Raw genomic sequence first — 26,169 nt, 5'->3', positions numbered from 1 at the left:
CCAGTATCCTCTCTTTGTGGTGATAAGAGTAACTTTGTTAGTCTTAATTTGTAATGATCTTCGGCACACTCTTTGCTTGGTCGGTCATATGCAACGCTTGCCTTCTTTTTATCTCACCAATTATGATTGGGACTCCTACGATATAAGCTTCGAGGATTGCGTCCTTCTTAATTTCCATCTATTCACATATGGCCGGGGACGCACGATGTACGTTTATCTCTATCGCAACTTTACCTAGGGATCGCTTGTACCTTAGAATGCTTTTAGATGTTGTGCTATACCAGATGTTGTGGATGTACCAATTAAGATACTTCCCGAATGTTTTGGGGAGTATTGTCGCTGTAGATGGTCCTTTACCGGTTATAGAACCGGTACGATCTGGTAACTACCAATTGTCAAACTCACCTACGCGAAGGGAATCCTGTTACAAATATGATTGTATGTATGTATATCATACACATATTTAGCAGGCGAAGTTGTGGCGACCCCAAGTTCCTCATGGAACCAGGGCGTGGGGCGGGATTGCCTAGAAGGTTTAATGTGGTCATATTATGCGTTCCAGAGATGGTCAGGCTAGTACATTAATGGTGCTTTGTTACCGGAACGTACCGGGTCTGTATCCGGAAAAGGACCATCAGCATCGGTAACACTCCCCAAAACCTTCGAGGAGTGCCTTTATCGTTAATACAAAACCAACAACAACAAAAAGAATCAGCACTACTCATGTGCACGCGTCACCAGCTTGGTCGCCTGGTCTTAAAAACACATACTGGAGGGGCTGCAAGCCTGCCAAAATGCTGCACTCGGAACTGCCACGAGATGTCTCCTTATGACCCCTGAACATCACCTACACAGCGAGGTCAAAGAGATCAATATTAAAGATCACAACGAAATGCTGAACAAACAGTTGTTGTCTAATTGTCACAAACCAGGACATCCTAGCAAACAACTGCATGATCTAGTCCCACCGCCAAAAGGGTTAGCGTAACATCTTCATAAACACTATAGTGCGTTCCGGCACCTGCTAACACAGCCGTTTGATCCAGACAAGCATCACTGGGATTTAAACCAGGGCGTGTCCGGTGAACCCTGCTGCCAATATATACTATCCGACTTTTGCAGAAGAAAGCACACTACCAAAGGAGACACGAGTCACCCTGGCCCAACTTTGTCCTCACATGACACCAACCAAATTTTGAATTGTAATGTGGAACCTACGCCTTTAACACCAACTTCCCTATGGTCCACCCCAGTTGAAACTAGTTTCCTTAGACTCCCGTTAGAGGATTTTGATGACAATTTGTGAGTGGTCGTACCCATTGAATAGGGCGATGCACTGTTACCAAAACAATAAGAATTAGCGCTTTCAGAAGTTAATTTACACTAGTAATTACTAGTAATTAATTATTATTTTAAGCCCCTCTATAAGTAACGAATTGTATAAAAAAATATATTTACAATTCTTACCTGAGCAGGACGATGGTGGTGATAATTCTTGATGTTGCAGAGCTGCCCAACTAGTTGATACCAGTGGTATTGCTGCTTTTGAGCACAACTTACGATTTTGCATTTCAGCATACAACTCCTTTGTAGTTTTTACTTTTTTTTTGTTGGCACTGCCTAATGGAGTGATAAGACTTTGTGAAGTACGACACCCTTCCTTAGCGATAATGGAATCAACACCTTTAGACCCTTTTTTACGACCGCGTCTCTTCGGTAGTTCTTGCGTGGCTATATTAGGGGAATTTGAAGTAGCAACTGATTCTAAAACCAATTCCGAATAAATTTCTGTGTTTCCAGCGTCACTATTTAGCAGATGTGATTTGCAAACATCCTGCCTCTCGTCCACCTGGAAAACATAAACCACTTTTCAGATACATTCAACACGCTATCATAGCTGAATTGAAACCAACATCTCGAAAGGTACCGTATTTCGATGCTAGACCCAGTTTTTTATGGGGAGATACTTGCCTGTGTATTATAACAAACTAGATTGTTACTATGTGTTGGTATACCACTAGTGCTTTTCTTGATTTTGCCAGTAAAAGTTAAGTCAGTGGTTAATGGCTGATGTGATGTCGGACTGCTAATCTTTTCAGTCGTGTTCGTAGATTCTTCGGCGAACAAAATGGAGCTCATTGAGCTACTATTCAGAAGTGAAGGCATTTCTAGATAATCATAATCTGGATAAATACAAGGTAATTTGGAAAAAAAAAAATTGATTTCACCTGTATATGTTGACTGAGACTGTTCTCTGTAGACAAATGCTTCGAATTTGTCAGTACTCTCACTAGATTGAGGAGGGCATACACGATTGGACAAAGTATCATTTAACAAAATTGAAGCAACTTTCATGCCCCCGACTATATTGTGATTACTGTAATCGTTTTTTTCTCTACGTTTCCTCTCTTTTTTAACTTTTTTTGATTTATAACACGATGTGGAAATATTGTTATCAACGCCACTAACTAAGCAAGTGGTATTTAAAGTTTTTGTTTCAGTCGAAGGAACTTTATTCGACGTAGTCATTTCAATAGGTACGTTAGTGTCTAAATTTGAGCAAGAGTTTGAGTCTTGGATATTAATAACCACGGGGGCAATATAGGAAGATTGGCTCTTTTCTGAATTTGAATGTGAAGAGTGATCAATTATAAAAGTGTCCGAGTTAAAAGGCAAGACATGTTGCTGCATAGGCTTATTTTGCTTATTTGTTGAGCCATCAGCTATCATACCCACATTTATGTTATCCGCAACACCAACACAACTAAAAACATTCTTAAAGCTTGTTGGCTGTATTCCGTTTGAACTAGATACTATTTCAGCCGCCGACGATCCAAAACTTGCATCTCCGCTGGGATGCACCTTTGCATTTTCTGTAAATATTATATGGTCCGATGTAATATTGGTTAAAGTTGATATGCCGCTGTTAATTGCGGATGTTTTTTCAGTTACATTACTTTTTCGATGGCAATATAAATTTGGTGTTTGATGTATTGCATCAAAATTTGTTAATGGTTCCACTGGTAATGAGGATCGAGGTCGTAAAGTATGATACTGCCCATAAATTTTGGTATTATAACCTGCTACTGATGTCAAGCCTGTGGATGATTTAATATGCGATGTGTCCAATACTTGTTGCTGTTGAATACCAACCATTTCCCGCCATTTTTTTAATAATGACTTAGCCCGACGTGCTAAGTTCTCGTCCTTAGTACGTCTTCTTAAATGATTTATAAACTTTGCCAATCTGGTGGCTTCCAATTGCTCTCTGGTAACCGGTGAGCATTCCAATGAAGAAATAACAGACACGACTGAATCCATATTGACCACCTATTAAAATGGTTTAGGAATATAAGCTATATAATGTAAACAATAATTTAAATAAGAAGCACTTACATCATAATTTTGGTCCAGCGATTTACATAAACGTAGTGTTAAATCATATATATGTTGGGTGTTCATTTATAAAAGCCTACACGAACCCCAAAAATTGTGAAAGGTTGTAATGAAAGATAATAAATTTCTCCTTCCTTATCGATTATTTTTATAGCATTGATTTTCAGGATCTATAAAAGATATCCAATATATAATTTGTTAATGGTCTGCCAACAAAAATTAATTTTAGGGAGGGTATATATCAGTAGTCGCCAAAATTGAAGCTGTGGCTGGGTAGGTAAGGCCCAGTTTTTCAGTACAAGTTAAACACAGTTTGTCAGTTAAACTACGCTTAAACTTATTCTTTTTTTCGAGATTTGGTTGCATGGATGAGGACCTTCTTATATTTGAAAGTCCCAGTTCCAGGTTATTGTCTAATGTATGTAATGATTAATTACTGGATTAACTTTCCAATGTGTATGTGTAATTTTGGCTCCACTAGTGCACACGGGTAATACCATCGAGGCCAGAACCCTGTGTAGCAGCTTGCTATTTGTACTTTTTCACAATGAGCGAGTTGATGATGAAAAACAATGTAAAATGTATTGGATTTTGAGATCCACAGAGCGTTGTAGATGAAATGAAAGCAATATGTATTGCTTGGTTGTATATATGCATATTCTCTTCTTCAAGGTCTTTTTTGTGACTTTTAGTTATTTGATGATTGCAATGAAAAATTGCAGTTTGATGAATGCAATGAGAATTGCAGTTATTGATGAATGCAATGAAGATTGCAGTTTCAAATGTATGTAAAATTGTTTCGAAAAGTTTTATTCATAAAAAAAAAATTATGAGTAAGGTGGAATCGAGATTTTTGTACAAAAAACATAAAAACATAAAAGACGAACCCAAAATATGAACAAAATAAACGTTTTAATGTGTATTTATGATAGCTGATTTTTTATTATTATTGTTATAACTTTTTAATTTTTATTTATTTATTTTTCAAAATTGAAGATCGGCTTTTTGGAAAAAATTTACTAATTGAGTGATTTTGGCGTTGTTTTTGTCTTTAAAGACTTCTTTAAAATAATGTGCTTCATTAAAGACATTGAAGGTGCCTCTAATGTTGTTCAAAAGTGGACAGTGAAAGGTTTGGTGCTCATAGCAATCTGTATCACCGCAGTGACATAGAGACGAAGTTGCAGCTGTGATCTTTACTAAATATTTCCTATCATATGTATGACCGGTTAGTATACGGTTTATGGTTTTGATATCTTTTGGGTTAAATTTAAAATTTTTGAACCACGCAAAATTCCTCCTAGAAGGGAAGATGGTGGCATGCCGATTTTGGTTTGTATTAGAGTAATTTAGAAAATTTTGAAATGATTGGTCGTATATATAATTCTTGATACGTTTGCAAGCTTCATGTATCGCAAGTTTTACTGTTTTAAAAGAGCTGTTTATAATAGCTGATTTGGCAATAGCATCCGCTTTTCGTTGCCAAATATGTTCTTGTGACTGGGTATCCATCTGACAGGTACATTGTTAAAGTTGTGATTTGAAATTGTATTGAGAATTTTAGCTGCAATGCTATTCGTAGATGTATGTTTTTTAAGTGCTTGGCATGCTATTAGGCTATCTGTAAAAATAACGACGGATGAGTAGTTGTTTTGTATTGAAATGTCGATGGCTTCTTCTATTGCGAGTAATTCTCCAAAGGCTGAGGATGATTTAAATGGAATATGAAAAGAGTGTTCGGTGGCTGTGTTTAGTAAATAGATTCCACAGCCTGTTTTATCTTCACCTACTGAGGCATCTGTATATATTATGTTAAAACTTGTACTTCTGCATTCTGCAAGCAGTGATGAGTGCTGGGCTAGAATTTCTTCTTGGGTCATGTAAGATTTTTTAGTATTAGTAGTTTTTTCAAAAATTACAAGGTTGGAGACCGGGGGATGGGGTGAACCGCATCAATGTCATCAAGGATGTTGGAGAAAGTGTTGTATGCAATTACATAGCTGGTGTTAAGGTGTGAGCTAGATTTTATAGTTTCTGCTATTGGATTGTTAAATGCAATTAATTTGACTATTTCTTTGGCAACAAGCCATAGGGCTCGTTCATTGGGAAGCAGTTCATTGGCTAAAGCATATATTAATGGTACTGGTGTTGATGGTGTTAGCCCTAAACATCTTCTCAGGATTTTGTTTTGTAAGACTGTATACTATGAAATGATGAATTGGCACTGTTTGCAAGTGTAGTGCTGCAATATTCAATCTTTGATCTGACCATTGCTTTGTAGATGTTTGAACCCTTTTGTGGGTGTAAACCTGATTTGATATTGGTAATATATTTAAAAGGTTTAAAGTTGTTTGAAGATGATTCTATTACTTTTTTATAGTGTGTCTTTCCAGTTAAAGAACTGTTTATGACTCTACCTAAAATTGTTGGCGATTTTGTTTGTTCAAGTGTTGAACCATTCATAGTTACATTGACTTCCTTCGTTGGACCTTTGGTTATATGCATGAATTTAGTTTTGCTAGCATTAAAATTCAGATTAATAATAATTTATTTATTTACGGTCTTTAAGACCTAGTTCAAGGTAAAAAAAAAAAAAAAAATATATATATATAAATAAATTGTATACATTACATGCTTAATGACTTACAGTATAAAAATAATTTTGCTTTAAACTTATTAATATTTTCACAGTCTTTTATCGCATTTGGTAATTCATTGTACATTTTATAACCTATATATTCTAAAGTCTTCTTCGCGAACTCCGTTCTTACTCTAGGCAGTCTTATATTTCCGCTGCTTCTAGTTCCATAGTTATGTATTTCATGATTAAAATGTATTCTCCCGTTGAGATAATTCGGTGTTATTCCTAATTTCATATGATGTATAAATTTCAATGTGAAATAATATATCGACTGTTTTACACTGAGCCAGTTTAACATATTTAGCATTGTAGTTTTTGGTGTTCTAAGCGAACATTTTAAAATTAATCGCATTGCCTTGTTTTGTTGTATCTGCAGTTTTTTTATTTGTGTGTCATTTGCTAATAGCAGGATTGTTGGACAATAGATAAAGTGCGGTTCAATAATTGATCGATACACTAATAATTTGTGTCGTTGACTAATATATTTACAAGTTCTGTACATAAAACCAATTTTTTTTGCAATTTTGTTTTCTAAATAACTTATGTGTTCTCCAAATCTAAGGTTTTTGTCGATCCAGACTCCTAGGTATTTGATCTTGTCTACTTGCTGAATTTCAACATTTCTTATCTTCAGAGTAATATTGCTAAGGTTATTGGCACCCATAATGCTTTGATTTTTGCAAAATATCATACTTTTGGTTTTATCCACGTTCACTTTCAACTTTCTATGGCATAGCCATTTGTAGAGGGAGTCTAAGTCTTCTTGCATTTTCGATACCGCAAAGCCCGCACTTCTTTCACTAATGGTTATCAATGCATCATCCGCAAATAGTCGAATATTGCAATATTTCAAGCATTCTTTAATATCGTTAATATATATTGTAAACAATAGCGGTGCCAATACTGAACCTTGCGGTAGCCCAATATGTACATCAGCAACCGGTGAAACTGCACTTCCAATTATCGTCTTCTGTTTTCTATTACTCAAATAGCTTTTGAACCATTCCAAGGATTTTCCTCTTATCCCATTATTAAACATAACATTCAGCAGTTCCTCTCTATCCACAGTTTCAAAAGCACGTTTTAAGTCTAAAAAGACTGAGATCACAACTTTCTTATCAGTTATATCCTCTTTCCATTCCGCAATAACCATATTCAGTGCGGTTTCGCAAGAATGGCTTTTCCTAAACCCAGATTGTTCAGGTATAATAATTTGGTATTTATCTAGATATGCCACTAATTGATTTTTAACCACCGTTTCCATAATTTTTTCATCTGCGGGTAGCGTATTAATTGGGCGCAGTTCCTCTGGCCTTACTGTATTTTTGACTTTTTCCGCAGGTACTATAGTTGATACTTTCCAGCAATTTGGAACAATGCTACTGTTTATTGATTCATTTATTATATCTTTGTAGAAGTGAGCAATGTAAATCATGGCATCTTTAAATACCCCCTCCGACAAAAGCTTTTTTCCACCATATTTGTTTCTAAAAGATTTAGTAATGTTCATTATATCATCTAACTCTACGTCGGTGAATTGAAAAGTTTCAATTGCATTATTTACACTTGTTTCTGCCGCAATTGGGATTATTTTAATGCTATCATTAATTTCAGCTATGCTCTGTACAAAAAATGTATTTAGGGCATTGGCTATATCGTATTCCTTCTCGAGGCATTCACCGTTAATTACTATTTTGCTAACGACCTTTCTGTCATCGGTGAGCTCAGCAAGATGTTTTAAAGACTTCCACATCCGCTTCATGTCTCCTGCACTATCGAGCACTTTATCTTCCATATATTTCTTCTTTTTATACATAACAGTTTTTTTATATATTTTTTTTTATGCCATTATAATCCACCCAGTTGCCAGTATTTCTAGCAGTATTATAGAATTCAAATTTTCTTTTGTGCAGTTCCTTTAGCTCACGGTCATACCACTTATTCCTCAGTTGTATTTGGATCCTCTTCTCATACGTCAATGCTTGCATAGCTTCAGTTAAAATATTGTTCAGGATCTCAGTTCTACGTTCTATGCCTACATGAGACACAGAGCTAAAGTCGCACGTTCGCAGCAGATTTAAAAGATTTTCTGCGCTATAGTACTCCCAGTTGGTGACAGTAGCAACTTTTCTCATTTTGCAATATTTAGCTGTTGGTACTTTGAAATGAATTGTTTCATGATCGGAAATTTTATATCCACTTACATGTTCAGTTTTAACTTGCTCATTATTGCTGAAGAGTAAGTCTATTTTCGTAGAGGAGTGCTCAGTTATTCTTGTGTTGGAATTTATTCTTTGTACCATAGCCATTTGTGCAAATAAACTTATAAGCTGGTTTGAGTATGTTGATGATATATTCATATTAATGTTAAAATCTCCAACTATTATAATGTTGTCAGATTCCCTGAAGTGTTCATTGATGACATTGTTTAAGTATGTCATGAAGTCAGCATCACTGCTATTAGGTGAGTGATAGAGTACACCAATTTGCCATTTTAACGCATATTTTTTAAGTTTTATGACAATGCACCACACATTCCTGTCAATAGCTTTATTACACACTATGCTATATTGTAAATTTTCATGTACATACATTAGAACACCACCTGTATGTCTACTGTGGGAATCGCAGCGGATGAATTTATATGTGGAAATGCATAGCTCAGAATCCATGATTTTATCTGTTGTACATGTTTCCGCGCATAAAACAATGCTGGGTTTTTTTATTTCTATAAGATGTTCCAGCTCTAGCTTATTTGCTGTAATACTATTAATATTAAGATATATACAGTCCAAGTTGAGCTCTTTGTTACGCAGGTTTGTTTTAGTTTTTGACTTGTGCTTTGTGGTTACAGATTCCCTCGTTGGTTGCTAATAGCCAATCTTCCTCTTCCTTGCTATGAGCTTTTGTTGATACACAGGACACATTCTGTCCATGGAATCGTGATTTTCGTCCAGTCCCAAATTTAATTCTTTATTTGCCCTGATGCAGTTGATGCATTTATTTATTGCTTCTTTATTGCATACCACATATTTATGCTCACCCAAGCATTTTGTGCATACTTCTTTTTCTTTGCAGTCACTGGCTTTGTGATTGAAGCCTTTGCATTTGAAACAACATAGTACTTGCACTGCATCATATACTCTGCACCGCTCACAGCCTACATTGAGCCTTTCTCCGGCTAGTATATTCATAAAAGCTTCAACCTCCACTTCAATTACGGCATTATAGTAAATTTTCTCATTTTTTTTAACTTCATACTGCTTGACAATTTTTATATCTGTTTCGGATAGACAATTATTCTGACGTTTAATTCTCTGGGTAAGCTCATCATTATCATACTTGAAATTTATACCAGTTACAATAACGGTTGGTTTCACTTTCATAGGAATCTTCACATTGTAGTTATTTCCGAGGCTGTTCTCAATAGCATTTTTTATTTTCTCACGCTCATGGTCATTTGCACTCTCTACAATCACTACACCGCTTTGTCTTGCTACTATATTTGTAATTTGTAGCTCCTTTGGATCGACATTCAAGTTTAGATCATTTTTGGTTTTTTCAGCACCTTGCTTTGTATTTGGCTTAACTATTAAGGGAACAACTTTTCTAATCTCTGGCAACGCTTTTGTTACAGCTGCATACGATGCCTTGGCTTCAACATTGCCGTTTCTCTTTATTTCTGTGCATATTTTTTTATTTTCATTACTAATTGTTTCAATCATTTTCTTATTGTCATTTTTATTGCTTTTTAACTCTTCGCATACTTGCTCACTGCTTCGCTTGAACCGTTCTGCTATTTCACGGATTTTGTTTACTTCTTTCACACTTCTTTCGCAAGACTCTTGAGCTTTTTGCATTGCTTTGATTCTTTCACTAAATGCAACTTCCACTGCTTTAAGTACTTGTTTAATCTCTCTCTCATTTTTCTTTAGTGAATTATCAAACTCACTTCTATACTCTGCTAATTGTTGTCCATTCTGCTTTACCACCATTTGCATATCTTTAAGGATGTCATCAACGTTATGTACATACTGCACACAGTCAGTACACATAAACCTAAGCATCTCACATTCTTCAAGTTTGGTGACGCTGTATTGATCCAAGCCTGAGCATTTTGTTGTTAGGTGGTAATATTTACCACACACCCCTTCACACCGAATTTTTGACGCTTCTCCTCGTATATTACTTTTGCATTTGTCACATTTTTTCTCCATTCTTCTTTACACATATACAAAATTTATTATAAAAGTAGTTTACAATGTTTTTGCATCAAATAACTGCAGAACATTTATGTCCGCTAATTGTAGTTGAATTTTAGAGTTTTTATGTATATTTTTCACAAATATTTAGTGCGTATAACTAATTTAAAAAGATTTTAGAATATGCGCATATTTTTCACCGCTTTCTTTCACCGCTTTCTTTCTGTGTGTTGCAATTTGATGCAAAGGAGTTAAGAAAGTTTTGAAGATTCGATTTTGCATTTTCTAGTATAAATCCTGAGGATATGAAAAAGAAATCATCAGCAAATTGGTATACTTGAGTATTTTCATCTTGAAGATCATGGAGTTTGACTTTATATTAAATTAAATGGTGAAAGGCAGCTGCCTTGAGGAAGACCATTGAAAATTTCAGTTGTTTTATCGCCCATTTTGAGAATGCTATAGCTAAGGAAGTTTATTATCCATTCAGTATATATATGTTTTCTAAGCCCATATCAAAAAGTTGATCTTTTAAAATATTTATATTCACACAGTTATATGCATTTGAAATGTCTGTTGTGCAAAAAACTACATGTTTATTACTACTTTTGAGTAGAGTGATTTGATGTATTATGTGATTTAACAGGTTGATGTGGAGCTGTTTTTCCTATAGGCAAAGGTTGTGGGTGGAAGTATTTTGTTGTTTTCAATGTATAAGTTAATTCTATCCTTAAGACAGGAATTGATTATCTTAAGAAAAACTGTTTTTAAGGCTCTTGGCCTGAAATTTTCAAAATTGTTGAGATCTTTACCTTTTTTGGGTATAGGTACTTCTTTAATTAGCCTCCAGTGTTCTGGAATGGTGTTAGAAATAAAAATGTCGTTCAAACATGTTTTGGTGTTGTTTAAGGTTATATCAGGAAGTGATCTTAACATCCTGTATGATATTTTGTCAGCACCGGCTGCTGAGTTTATGTTCTTTTTAAAAAGTGTTTCTTTAATTTCCTCAAATGAAAACGTGGGATTTGGATTTGGTTCTACTTCGTTGTTAAGAGGTAGTCTTTGGACCTGAAATGGTACTTGTGGATTAAGCATATTTAAAAAAATTTGGTTGTTGGCTTCATTCCACATGCCTACTTCTATCTGATTAAAATCTCCCCTTAATGACTTGACAAAGCGCCAAGATTTCCTTCCCATATTGGTATTTATTTCTTCTATTTTTTTCTTAAAATTTTCTTTTTTGGCCTTTTTAACTGCCTTTTTCCATTTCTTTCTCTCAGCTATCATATTATCCATATTTTCCGGACTCGGTAAAGCTTTTACTTTCTGATTTGCTATTCAAAGGAAGTGGTAGCTCTTGTCAAGACTTTCGTTCCACCAAGGTTTTGGTTTTCTGGTGTTATCAATCGTGTAAGTTGCTTTTTTAATTTCATCTTGGATTTTGTTTTCTAAGTCCGTGATTGTAGTATAATTTTCAAGAACTTCTGGAGATTGTAAAAGTTTATTTCTAGCTAGAAATACCAATTTTTTGATTGCACAATAGTCAGTTTCAATTAAGATAGGTAGATGATGACTGCCTCCTATGCGTGTTGTGTCAACTTTCCAGGAGCAGTGAAAGGTGCAGTTTGTAAAAGAAAGATCTAGCACTGATGTGTTCATGGTGCGTGGATCTATTAGGAAGGTATGATTGCCATTATTTAAATGATGAAAATTGGATTCTTGAATCATACTAACCAAATGCTTACCCTTATAGCTGTCAATTCTATCACCAAACAAGGTAGCTCTTGCGTTAAAATCTCCAAGAATGAAGGTGTTTGAAAAAGTTTCTAGAAATTCTAAGTCTGTGAATTTCTGATTTAAAATTTCCTATAGTGATATTAGGAGGAAGGTAAATTGAAACTATTGTGATATTAGGTTGAAGATTTGATGTTGTTATTATTAAAATATCATAGTCAGTATTGTAAGTAATTTTTTTGAATTTTATATATTTCCTAGGGGCAATGGCAACGCCACCATACCCATCATTTCTATGTTTTTCAATAATACTAAAATTTGAAAGTTTTCTATGTGTTGATTCTGTTGAAAAGAAAATTTCGCTAAAAGCTGCAATTTCTATATTATACGTGTTTATACGTTAATCCATTGTATCTATATTTGCTTTAAGGCTTTGACAATTATATTGCATAATCTTCATGATTACAATAAGAGGAGTTGAGGGATTGTACGTTAGAATTTTCGCGACTCATTACTAGAGCCTCGAAAGTGTTTTTGATTTTTTGAATTTCTTGTAAGGTACCAGAGCTACCTTGTTGTTGTGAGAGTTTTTGAGTGATATTGATAATTTCACTCATTAGTTTTTCATATTGTGTAACCAAGTTTTATTGGTAATGAAATGAGTTAAAAACAGGACTTTGTGGTTTTGGATTTAACGTTTTGTAATTTTCCCTTTTGGGTTTTCCCGGACTAGTCTTCTTTACTATGGAGCTATATGATTTTGAAGTTTACTTCTATAGCGGCATGCATTTGAGAAAAACTGTAATGAAATTGGAAGACAACAACCATATGAATGTTGTTGTTGCGAAGCGACAACCACACCACACTCATATAGCAAAAGCACCATAGACAATCTTAAGTACGGCAGTTGACATGAAAATGAAAGCGTCAATATGGCTCATGTGGTAAGCGTGCGAATGAGCACGCAAAGGTCGCGGGTTCGACGCTGTGTACTGTTTCTAATTTTTGTTTTTTTTTTTAAGTATAAAATCACCATTCTTTTATTTGAGAGTTTAAAACCACACTCCGGCTGATTCTGCTAAAACTGGTGAAAAAATCAGAAGATAAGCAGCGGCGTTAATACATATGTACAATATTTCACAATTGGCAGTGCAAATAGACCGAAGAACTTCCTCTATACCATTAACACGCAATAAAACAGTTCTTGTAAAGCGAAACCATTTTCCTCTGGTCTCTGCGTGTGCGATAGCGATTCATAAGTCACAAGGCGGTACATTTGGTGAGATCGTCTACCAGTATGATAAATCACATGCTCAACAGCTACTATACGTCGCATTATCACGAGTAACATCGATCCAAGGGCTTCATCTTGTCTCAAAAAAAAAAAATGAACATTTTATCACGGCCGGAGACCAACAGTATCCACAATTGAGTTGCGAGCTGAATTTGAAAGGCTTAACTTGAATCGACTTGAAACAATTGAAAATGTTTTATATGATTTTATAAATGCGGGAAATGGATTGTCATTATTCACTTTTAATTGCCAAAGCTTACGCGCCCATTTACAAGATAGTTAACTAGACAGAATAGCATCATCGTCGGATTTTCTAATTCTTTCCGAGACGTGGATTGATAATGACACGTTTTTAGACATTCCCGATTTCGATAAAGTAATCCAATTTAAAATACCATATACAAGAGCTGGTGGCGTTGCAATCTACCATAACACACATGACCGGGGTAGTGTTGTTACTCCACAAACAACACTCAACGCAAAACAATTGGAATCAATGTCCGTCCAGATTTCTAAGGTGGGAGAAATATGTGCTTGTGAGAGTACATTGGGTAGCAACAAAACAATTGTAATTGTAGCAATTTAAATTTCTCCCAATAAAGCAATGTATAAAAAACTTCACTAAGCACTGTTCAAATAAAAGAGGGCACGCATGAGTTTAATGCTGAACTATTATTTTCTTTATTATTTTACTTCACTGAAGAGTTATATTAAAATTTAACACAAATCAAAATAAATATGTTAAAAATGCGCGGCGGCGGGCGAGCGATATCATAAAAAATGATCGAACGATTGCGGTCACGAAACGATGCGTGGGTGTGAGCAGGTTAAGGTGAACTAAAAAAATTGAGAGTGAGTGGTTGGCAAGCCACAGCTGAGCTGCACTGCCTGCGCTTGGCCGCACTGGCCGGGTGTTGCCAGACGGAGGGGCGGACTTAGTCGATCATGTCTTCAACATGCTCCCCCCCCCCCCCCCCCCCCCCCCGCCCGACGCGTTGGTGGGTTAAGGGCGGCATCAACCCTGTCCAAGGCTGCCCGTGCATCGGCTACTAATTCTCGTATTTTGTCGTCGCGCTGTCTAGCCGACCGGCTTTGAATTGCCCGTTGGCGATGTTGGGCTGTTGCGCGCTGTGGTCCTCTATCGGTGCGACGCGGGTTGGTGGGTGTGCGTCGAGCTCGGTGTAGGAGCGTGTGATGGCCGAGGGAGCATTTGCGGCAGCTTGATTTTGAGTCACATGCCCAGGTGCTGTGCGACACTGCCAGACAGTTGATGCAGTACCGGTGGTTCCTCGCGCACTCGTAGCGCTCCACCGGCTTCATCGCGAGGAACGCCCGGCACTGCCTTAGCGCGTGTCGCTGGCCACACAGCCGACATTTTGGCATCTCCGTACGTCTGCGGGTCCTGTAAAGACAAGAAAAAAATACGTATTTTTCAAAAAAATGGGTTGGTGAGGGTAGCTTAGATATCTTTCCAGATTGCTAGGGGCATGAAGCAGAGCGTATCAGAGGTAGGGTTGGCACTACTAGGCAGTTGGTAGCACGCACAGTTTGGCAATATTTTGGGTTATTAGTCCGTTTTGTGTTTTGAGTTCCACAACTCGAACATGTTTATCCGATCCAGGGTGTAAAGTGATTACCCGTCCCAAACGCCATTCGTTCGGGGGTAGTAAATCATCCTTTACCACGACTAAATCTCCAACTTGAATATTGCGTTGAGGGCATTTCCATTTGTACCGCTTATGCAGCTCCTTGAGATACTCGTTCTTCCATCGTGTGCTGAATTGGTGGTGAAGCACTTTCAGTTTCTGCCATTTGTTGACCAAGGTGAGATGCTCTGCAGTTGGCTCCGGTAACGACAAGAGCGGCGCGCCACGTAGGAAATGCCCTGGGGTTAGGACTAGGGGATCCATTGGATCTTCGGACATAGGCGAGAGCGGTCGGGAGTTGAGGACCGCCTCTATGCGTACTAAGAGGGTAGTAAGCTCTTCGAAGGAGAACTTCTGGTTTCCTGCTACTTTCGTAAAGTGTATCTTGAAGCTTTTCACGGCCGCTTCCCATAGACCACCCATGTGGGGAGCGTATGGTGGGATGAATTTCCATGAGAATCCGTGAGTTGCATACTTTTCGGCGACGTCTGTAGCGACTTCCTTGAGGAATGTGGTGAATTCTCTTTGTAATCCGCGTTGTGCGCCGACGAACGTCTTTCCGTTGTCAGAATATATCTGGTGGGGTAGGCCACGGCGGCCAGTAAATCGGGCAAAGGCTGCGTTGAAGGCATTCGTGGTGAGATCAGAGCACACTTCTAAATGAACAGCCTTTGTGGAAAAACAGACGAACACACAAACGTAAGCTTTGACATACGGAGCTCGGCGAAGGGGAGAAGTTTTTACCATAAATGGTCCAGCAAAGTCGACTCCTGTTGTATGAAAGGGTAGGGAATACGTTGACCTCTCGGCTGGCAAGGCTGCCATTATCTGCGTTTTCATCTGCTGTTTATAGATGGTGCAGGTTTTGCAGTGGAAGACGAGCTTTTTGACCTTTTGCTTCAAACGTGGAATGTAGTACTGTTGCTGTACCATTCGGATCATCAGCTTTTTGTCGGCGTGCAGCAGGTGCGAATGGAGGAAGTCTAACAGAAGAAAACAAAATCGAGAGTTTTCGGGTATGATAATTGGGTGCCGCTCATTAAAGCTATAGCTGGCATATGCTAATCTTCCAGAAACTCGCATGATTCCTGAGTCATCTAGCATGGGGTTTAATGTCAGAAGGGTGTTCTTTTTGGGTAAGGGTCCTGACGTTTGAAGCAGCTCTATCGTGTCTCCGTAATGATTCCGTTGAGTTTGAATGATGATTTTGATTTTGGCATCATTCACTTCGGCGTGGGTGAGGTTGAGCGTGGCTGGAACTTTCAGTTTCCTTGCTTTCTTGATAAACCGCAACATATAGGCCACGACTCTAAGCGCTCGAGAAAACGACGAAAACCGGTCGAGTATGTCTATATCTTCTTCCTGCAGGGTGTGGAATACGTCCACATGTCGTTGTTCGGGTGGAGTTGGGTGGTGAGGTGTATCCTTTGGCCACGAAGTTGATGGATTGATTAGCCAATTAGGTCCTTCCCACCATAATGGTCATTGGACTAAATCCTGAGGCTTGCAGCTTCGAGTGCCCAAATTCGCTGGGTTATTCTTACTGGAAACGTGCCTCCAAGTGGCGTTGTGGACGTTCTTAAGAATTTCGGATGTCCTGTTGGCGACATACGTTTTCCAGGTATGGGGTAGTTTGTCTAACCATGCCAGTACAATGGCAGAATCGCACCAGAGAGTGAGTTTATGTTGGGGTAGGTTCAGTTCACTTCGGAGCTGTTTCACTAATTTGGAGAGTAAGACTGCTCCACAGAGTTCTAACCGTGGAAGACTCACGGTTTGAAGGGTGCTACTTTGCTTTTAGCAGCTAGCAAATGGGATGAAAAACTAGTTTCATGGGTTTGTGCACGTAAATATAGTCAGGCAGAAAATGCTTTTTCGGAAGCATCTGAAAATCCACGCAGCTGGATGAGTTTATCCGGGGAATACTGTACCCACCTAGGGATTTTAATTTCTCTGATGTGAGGTCAATTTTCGTATATTGAGGTCCATTTTTGGAGAGCCTCGTGCTTCACGTCTTCGTCCCAATCCGTTCCTTCCATCCAAAGTTGTTGCAGAACCTTTTGGCAGGAATCATTTGGCGATAGTCATCCTGCGGGGTCAAACAGTTTCGCAACTGCTGATAAAGTCTGCCTTTTCGTAGTCGTGTTTTCTGCTGATGGTGGATCGTACCTATACGTAAGGTGTCGGTTAGCGCGTTCCACTGAATTCCAAGGGTTTTTGTGTAACTTGAATCGTGGAATTTAAGAAAGTCGACGTCTAGCAAATCAGGGTCGGGAACGGATTTTAAAATTTCAAGAAGATTTGCCGACATCTTTCTCAAAGGGAACCCTCCCGATTTTATGGCTTCGATAGCTTGGGTCATGGAGTTCAAAGTGGACTGTATATTATGACCGCCTCTCAAAATATCGTCAACATATGTTTCATTCAATGTTTTAGCGAGCGGATGTTCATCTTGACAGTCGTTGACAGGGTTCGAATTGCCAAATATAGTGCGCAATTTACACCAAAGGTAACTGTTTTTATTCGAAAATCTTCTATCGGCAGAGTTGGGTGTTTTCGAAAAAATATTCGATGAAAATTTTTATCTTCTTCATGGATGAGTATTTGGCGATAAATTTTCTCAATATCGCCGTTGAAAACAAACTTATAAAGTCGCCATTTAAGTATGACGAGCATTAAGTCATTTTGTAGAATGGGGCCTGTATGAAGCACGTCGTTCAACGAGTTGCCAGAATGCGACATTTTTGATGCGTTGAAGACGACTCGCACTTTTGTGGTTTTGCTGTCGGGTTTTATGACAGCATGATGGGGTAGATAAAATGATAGATATTTACCATCTCTAATTATCTCTTGTTGGGAGGCGGGTTCCATATGATCCATGGTTAAATATTCATTAAGGACTTCAAAATATTTGTCTCTTAATTCGGGTTTTCTTTCGAGGGTTCGTTCGATGCTGATATACTACTGTTTTGCTGCGGGTCGTGAATGACCGAGTGCCAGATTGGCTGGAAATTCCGATTTGAAGGGTAGTTTGACTCTGTAGCGTCCATCTTCCTCACGAATTGTGGTTGTCCGGTAGAGTGCTTCGCAGTATTCATCATCTGCTGATCGTTGTTGGGTTTGGTGAACTTCTTCCTGTTCCCAAAATTGTCTCAAAAGTTGATTGATGGGGTCATCGGTGCATTCCGTGACATGAGTGCTGAAGGTTGATACCTTTTCAGCTACAGGGCCGCTTAATATCCATCCGAATATTGTGTTTTGGGCAAGTAATGTTCCACTCACATTTCGTAGGAGCCCCTCGGTGAGGATTTGCGGGGTGATATCGCTGCAGATTACCACATCGATTTTCGATGGTATCGAATACTGTGGATCGGCTAACGGTAAATGGGACAGTTCTTCGAGATCGATGCTTGAAACTCTGACTGTGGGCAAGAACTTAGTTAGCTTCGGCAATATTATTGCTTGTGCGTCTATCATTTGGGTTAAGTCTGCTGAACAGAATGTTATGTGGCAGACTTTATTGGCATTTTTCACAACCGTTCCACCCATTCCAGATATCTGGTGGAGAGACTCTTTTGTGGGTAGACCAAGAACCTTTTGTATACGGGATGATACAAAAGTTTTTTGTGAACCTTGGTCTATTAGGGCACGAATTTTACGAAATTCGCCAGCAAAGTATACTGATACTATTGCTGTGGGTAATAGGGTGGTTCCATGATTACTCGAGAAGAGTGAAGAAACCGGGTTTTTGTCTTGAGACTGTTGGGAGGAGGTGGCTCTTGCGGCGGCTTTCGATGTTGAGGCTCGCTCGTCGTCCGTTCTCCTAGGGGTGCCGGCTTGGGCATTTTGAGCTCTGGGGTTTGGTTGTGATTGTTGGAGTTTGGGCTGCAAATGCAGTAGCGTATGATGACGCTTTTGGCAATAAACGCACGTGAAACTACTTTTACATTCGTTCTTGGGGTGTGACGTAGACAAACAGTTTTCGCAATAACTATTTTCTCTCACAAATTTGATTCGGTCTGATACCGATAAATTTCTAAACCTAACGCAAGACTTGACTGCGTGGTATTGATTGCATAATCTGCATGAAGCCGTTTTATTGAACTCCGTGTGATATGCATGGGTTCTATTATTGTTAGATTGGGTCGAGTTTTGATTCACCGTTCGTGGCGTAAAACTCGAAAATTGGGGTTTCGCCTTGCCTGGTCGATAGGTACTTATTCTCTCTACTACCTCGTATCTGCTGGTCAAAAATTTATTCATATCCTCCCAAAGTGGGAGTTCTTTTCGGGAGCTGAGGGATTGTTCCCATAGTGAAAGGCTTTCACTTGGCAGCTTGGATGAGCAGAGGTAAACGAGGATTGGGTCCCAGTCCGTTGTCGGGATTCCTTGGGTGTTAAGGGTTGACATGCAGTTGTTGATTGTTGTCTGCATCTTCTGTATTTGTTCTCCGTTTTCTGCGAATATTGTGGGTAGGTTGAACAGCGTCTTCAATTGGTTGTCGACGAGTATCCTTTTGTTCTCGTACCTAGATCTGAGCGCTTCCCAGGCAAGCTCGAAATTATTATCGCTCAGTGGGTATTGTTTTACAATAAGCCCAGCTTGTCCTTTTGTTTTCAGGCGTAGGTGGTATAGTTTTTGAGCGGGTGATAATTTAGGGTGGTTTTTATAGACTGCCGTAAACATATCTCTAAAGGATGGCCAGTCTTCGTATCCACCATGAAATACTTCGGTGTCGCATGGTGGTACTTTTAAATAAAAACCGTTTGCGTTTGAATTGTTCATTGGGTGGGCGGGTATTTGTTGTTGGTTGGTGCTAGCAGTATTAAAAAGCTGTAAGGCTTCTAAAATTTCTGATTTGCATGTTTGGTACGTTTCCATGCATTTAGCGAATTTTTGCTCAACCGAGCCGCTGACCTCTGTGTAATTATCTGAGAAACTTACTTCTCGATGAGACTCTAGCACCTTTGCCCATATTTTATCAAGGTCTTCTAGTTTGACCTTAAGCATACACTCTGATAAATCGGTAGCTTGGGAGGGTGACCATCTCGAGCAGTAAACCTCTAACTGGTTACCGTCATATATAAATTCCTGCAGGCGTTGGTCTGCAGTGGTCAATTTTTGGGTTTCGTTTGCTTTTGGCATTATAATTTAATGTAATTTACCAAGAAATGGGAGCTTTTATTAAGCTGTGAAAATCGAAAAAATGTTTTGTCAAAAGGAAAAAAAAATTTTTTTTTTTGAAACCAGCCTAATGTACGCTTGGTTCTTTATACGGGCTTGTCTCAGCGCTTCTGAGTACAAATAATGTGGGTATATAATAATATAAATATTATAGCATTTTTGTTCACTGGGATTTTATTTTTTATTTTTTTTTGAGAGACCGGCCTAATGTGTACCGGCTTTTTGCTTTGTTATATGTACTTGTCTCAGCGCGTCTGAGCACAAGTAATATGGGTATATAGTACGTATGTATGTATTTATATATATGGGTGAAATATATTTGCCGACAAACTGTGGTGTACCAACAACCTATTGTTTGCTGTGCCAATGCACTTGATCTGTATTAACAAAGTAAATGTATGCCAATATGTGATCGATGATCTTTTTGTTGCTTCCTTCTATTATGTAGTTACATATGGTCATGCAATTACTTTGTTGAGGGTGGGTTTTTGGCTTATGCAAAAAGATATACAAGTGCGTGTGGGTATTATGGGTGCATATAATTGTAGGTTTGTATGCAAAATTAATATTGGGTGCACCGGTAAAATAAACTTTTGGAAAAATGACAAAAATTTGGCAAAGTTTGTTGCTATGGGTTTTTTATAAAATATATATTATGTAATATATGTATATAATGGTAAACTGGGCAGCGGTGCTTTTCACGCTGGATAAATATGTAGCTCGGGTAATATTACCGAGCTAAGTGGGTATATACATATATTACATATATACGTATATATCTTTATAATTATGTAGATATTTAGCGCAACGAACTTATTGGGTATATAGAACCGGGCAGTGGATTTTCCGTTGGTACGGGAATGCAAATTTACTTGTTGAAAAATTTATATGGGTTTTTTGATAAGACTGTACCTGTTGGTAACAGTGAGTAAGCCAATGAAATATTTTACCGTTTAGGCTTTTTGATGTGGGTTATATACCCAGGGTCCGGATCTTTAGGTCGGAGGGGTATATAAATTTGGGGATTTACAGAATTTGGGTTCCGTACTTTAGACGGAGGGAATATATATGGGAATATATTGGGTAACGAGAGTACTTACTCAGACATTTTTATGTGACCTGTGTGTGACTTGTTGGTTTTGTGTTGTCCTTTAGCTTTTGTTGTAATGTTCCTCTCGTTGATATTTTGTGTTGTAAAATTGTACCTCCTTTATGTTGTGTAGTTGGTTTATGTTGTAATAGTGATGTTATTTTGATGTATGTATGTGTTTTTTCCACTTATGTTTTTCAACTTCTATTTTATTTGAAAATTTGTATTTTTCTTCTTGTTTTTTCAAACAATTCCCTTTTTTCGAGTAATTATATTTTTTTCTAATGTATATTTTTTCTTTATATTGAAACAAAAAATTTTTTTTCTGTTTCCACCAAACTTCTCTTCTGTTTTTACTTCTATTTTCCGTTTTTTGTGTTTTAGCCACAAAATTTATTATATATATTTTTATTTTTTTTTTTTTGTTTCACCTTATATCTTTTCTTTTGCGAGTTTTCGAAAATTTTCTTTTTTTCAAAATTATATTTTTTCTCCAAAACTTTTTTCCTTTTTTCAACTTCACCCTAATTTTTTTCTTTTGCCGTTCAAAATTTTGACACAAACGCAAATAATTTTTTTGATGATAAAATGTTGATTTTGTTTAAAATATTTTGTTGTTTTTTTTGTATGTAGCAATTTTCTAGTTTTTTTCAAACACTATTTTTATCACTTTTTGTTTTTTGTGTCCGTACCGGCCGCGTATTTCGTTTAATGTTAATTGTATAAATGTACACATATAAACTTTGAAATAATTTGTTTTTGCCGCTGGTTGCCTTTTTAGCACCAAAGGACCATGTATAAAAAACTTCACTAAGCACTGTTCAAATAAAAGAGGGCACGCATGAGTTTAATGCTGAACTATTATTTTCTTTATTATTTTACTTCACTGAAGAGTTATATTAAAATTTAACACAAATCAAAATAAATATGTTAAAAATGCGCGGCGGGCGAGCGATATCATAAAAAATGATCGAACGATTGCGGTCACGAAACGATGCGTGGGTGTGAGCAGTTTAAGGTGAACTAAAAAAATTGAGAGTGAGCGCGGTGGTGGTTGGCAAGCCACAGCTGAGCTGCACTGCCTGCGCTTGGCCGCACTGGCCGGGTGTTGCCAGACGGAGGGGGCGGACTTAGTCCGAAAACTCGATCATGTCTTCAACAAGCAATAACTAAAATTATTGAATTCATCCACGAGGCTTTAATAAAATATACCACAAAAGACTACCACAAAATGCCGATGATTTTAAGTGGAGATTTCAATGTAAATTTTGCCTCGGATACATCGATCTCATTAATTGAATTTCTCGCCACCAAATTTAATTTAAAGCTTTGCAGCAGTCGCACTGAATCCACAACGCGATCAAAAACAGCAATTGACGCCGTGTTTCAAAGGAACATTGATCAAATCGAAACTAAGACATATGTTTCATATTTTAGTTATCATAAGCCACTTGTATCTTTTGTAGAAATTTGATTAATAATAATAAAATTAAAAGTCTAAAAATATTCCTTAGTTTAATTTAAAGAAGGTTACACTTCAGAATTACCGATATCTGTCAACAAACGAATTTTCAGAGTATAAAATCACCATTCATTTATTTCAGAGTTTTTAGAGTATAAAATCACCAGTCCTTTATTTCAGAGTTTATAATTCAACATCACCACACTCATATAGCAGCTAGTGATGCTTTGTATGTATATGTGTGTGTGGAATTTTACGAACACACCACACTCATATAGCAAAACCACCATAGACAATCTTAAGTACGGCATTTGACATGAAAATGAAAACGTCTGTATGGCACATGTGGTAAGCGTGCGAATGAGCACGCATAGATGGCGGGTTCGAGGCTGGCTACTTTTTCTAATTTGTTTTTTTTTTCATATAATTTCTTTTTTTTTTCATACAATTTCTTTTTTTTATCTTTAATATATGTTTTTTTAATCATTTAATGCGAAACGTCACTTACATAATAATTGCATTTGATTTGTCTTTGTAATGGAATTTATTACGGTTGTGATATTTTGTGAGAAATAGAATTACCGATATCTGTAAACAAATGAATTTTCATAATTTTGTTGGTTACGTTTAGGGACCGATATGCCGAAAGATAACAACGGGGCTCGTGATAGACGGCGAAATGCTAAATTAAAGAAGTAAACTTCCCCTGGGTGTACACCGCACACACTTATTTTTTTAGTTAAATGCCTATTTATATATTTATTTGTGTCTAAAATGTCGTTTTCCTGCACTAAAAGAGGAAACTCTTTTTCATCTTCACTTAATATATCAAAACGATTTGCATTTTTTGGGAAGTATTTATCTAAAACTTCTTTCCTGGACAATTTTTTAACCGTTTTGATGCGGTTCACCTCCATCACCTTTTGCCAATGTGGGCAGTTATTTTTATTTTTGGCTGTATGTCCCTCCCTGCCACAATTTTTTAACCGTTTTGATGCGGTTCACCTCCATCTCCTTTTGCCAATGTGGGCAGTTATTTTTGTCTGTATGTCCCTCGCTGCCACAGAGAATGCAGGTGTTGTTACATTCGCCATTCTTACACTCACTTTTACCGCATTGAAGGCATCTTTCTTTGGATTTGCATACCCATTTTTTTTTTTTTTTAATCTGCCACATTTGCTACATTGTCTCAATGTAGGTACGTAGAACTTGACTGTCAGGCGAGCATATTCGAAAATGATTTCTTTGGAAATTTAATTTCCCATAAAAACTATCTTTAAAGTGGATGTTGGTATGTAGTCCACGTTTTCTCACTCTATCATCGATTATGAAGCTATTTGCTGCATATGTGGTTTTGAAGAATACTTTATAAAGGGATTTTCCTTTTGAGTATATTAAGTCAAGATCTTTAATACGCAAATTTTTTATTTGGCCGTATAAACTTAAGCCACTCGTTACTTTTTCATTTTTCATGTCGTGACACTCTGTGGTGTCTACAAGTACAAAAATTTCTCCGTGAAAACTTGGCGGGTATTTTATTGTTGGTTATACCGTTTCTTTTTTTGCATCTTCTTTTGGCTGAACTTTCACAGCCAAATTGGAATTCACCGCTATGTTTGATGTATCATTTGATGTCTCCATGTCGCTGCCTTGTACAGTTACATCGGTTGCGAAATGGTCATTTTCCATTTTTTATTTTCCACCAAACCGTTTGGTGATAATTCATAAAAACCTGTCACAATGGCGCTCTCTAACATTTTCGGCTTTCTTGCCGTAGTGGCTTTGTCTTTATCTTCACTAGAAAGTGACGCCATCGACTTTTGTGCCGGTGACGCCATTTTCAGTCTTGTACTTTTTAGCAGTGCTAAACGCACTTTATGCCTCTTTTTTGAAGGCAATGTATGTGCAGCCTTTTATACACAACACGTTAGAAATGATTTGTCGGCAGTGCTTAAGGCATTTAATGCAGTTTTATTAAGAACAGAAAATTCACAAAGGTTCTTTAAGGGACGCCAAAATCACTCACCTGACTGCAGCTTTTGTTATTTCAGTAAAAATTGCATTAATTAGTGCGTTTGTATTTAATATAAAAATTGCCGATAGATTAACACAATAAGTTTCCACAGAGCACTAAAATTTTTAAATCACAACTAATGCGCGCTCGAGACCACACAGACTCGTGTCCAAAATCAGAATTTAAACTTATTCTGCAGTTTTTCAGTGTACTTTAACTGAAGTTTAAGCTATCAGATACCATCTACTGTGGTACTGACTTGTCATGACAAGTGTACCACAGGAGATGGTATCGTTTTATTTTATTTTTTAATCTTATATATTTTTTATCTTTTATTCTTGTAAATTATGTTTTATTTCTTAAATTTTTTGCCGTAATTCAAATAATTGCTCTAGAAGAAGCGAAGGAAATTTGGCGAAACGTCGAGCTGTAAGGTGAAATAAATTGTTTTATTTGCACTACTCCTGAATAGATCGAAAAAGCTTACCAAAAATATATGAATGGTTCATTCGTTTCCAAGAATGGGTGTTAAATATCAGATGGCTATAGAATTGCATAAAAGTCCCCAAAAAAAATCCCAAGAAATCGGTGCGTTTTCATTATTTTCCATTTCAAGTTAACTCAACAAGCATCAACTAGTACGTCGATAAAAAATCTGGCTTTTATTAACATTGTGATATAATGTTTTTATATTTTTTTGCTAAGCTATGATTTGGTTTTTTTTTTTTAATTTTTTGGCCTTTTAATTTTTCGAAAATTCTGTTCAGCTTGGATGATTCTAGTATGAATTTACTTATATTGTTATTGTTATTATTATTATTATTGTTATTATTATGTTGCACGGGCGATATAAGCCAACTGGGGAAGTGAGAACTCAAAAATAACTTCTGTAACGCGCCTGATTTCATACCTCCTGATGGTGTGGAAAGTGCAAAAATTAATTAAATGAGTTAAAGCAGAATTATATAAACGCTTTTCTCGCGTTCCTGCACTTGGTGTCACAACCAACACTTTATAATATATGCAGTATTGATTAGTTTTGGTTTTTTTTTCACGCAATGAAAAACGCAAAAATTTACAAGAAATTACAAAATTAAATAAGCTGTTATGTTAACGCACGAAAACTGATAAGGCTCTGTGTTGACGTTATTGAGATATGTTGCGTTTACCTACGTACATTTTATCTTAGCTGTCAAATATGACATTTCATGTGTTGTAACTAATCAATTTTTAACGGGTAAAAAAAAGGTATTTTTTTGGATTTGTGAACCCCATTTGACCAGTTTAGGTAATGTTTCGGTGAAAATCATTACCATGTAAAATACCCCAAAAGGTATTTTAAAATTAACCAATTTGGTTTTAAGGATGATGGCATCTATGGTCAATGTTATTAAAATGAACCGTTTCACGCACTCTCAGAGAGTAAGAAGTTTCATATTGTAGGTAGTATTGATTCCTTTGCAATCTACTTCGTACGTTAAGTTGAATTTTATCTGTACTAAATTT

The 26,169-nt window shown here is 37.1% G+C and overlaps 1 protein-coding gene across 4 annotated transcripts in view; it reads right to left on the bottom strand.

Moving 5' to 3' along the window:
* Nucleotides 1-26,169, bottom strand: part of MED26 (mediator complex subunit 26) — a 645,711-nt gene that overhangs the window by 444,583 nt on the left and 174,959 nt on the right. For 3 of the 4 annotated variants that reach the window (XM_067758501.1, XM_067758504.1, XM_067758502.1), the window contains exons 2-5: nucleotides 3,397-3,566; nucleotides 2,229-3,330; nucleotides 1,972-2,168; nucleotides 1,468-1,849 (exon numbers count right to left, since the gene is read on the bottom strand). In XM_067758501.1, coding sequence (XP_067614602.1) covers nucleotides 1,468-1,849; nucleotides 1,972-2,168; nucleotides 2,229-3,330; nucleotides 3,397-3,462 — 1,747 coding nt within the window. In that variant the 5' untranslated portion in view covers nucleotides 3,463-3,566. The remainder of the gene's footprint in view (nucleotides 1-1,467; nucleotides 1,850-1,971; nucleotides 2,169-2,228; nucleotides 3,331-3,396; nucleotides 3,567-26,169) is intronic. The other variant, XM_067758505.1, reaches the window with a different exon arrangement.

Source organism: Eurosta solidaginis, chromosome X (assembly GCF_040869045.1).
Source record: "Eurosta solidaginis isolate ZX-2024a chromosome X, ASM4086904v1, whole genome shotgun sequence".
NCBI lineage: Eukaryota > Metazoa > Arthropoda > Insecta > Diptera > Tephritidae > Eurosta > Eurosta solidaginis.
This window is presented reverse-complemented; position numbering and strand designations above follow the sequence as displayed.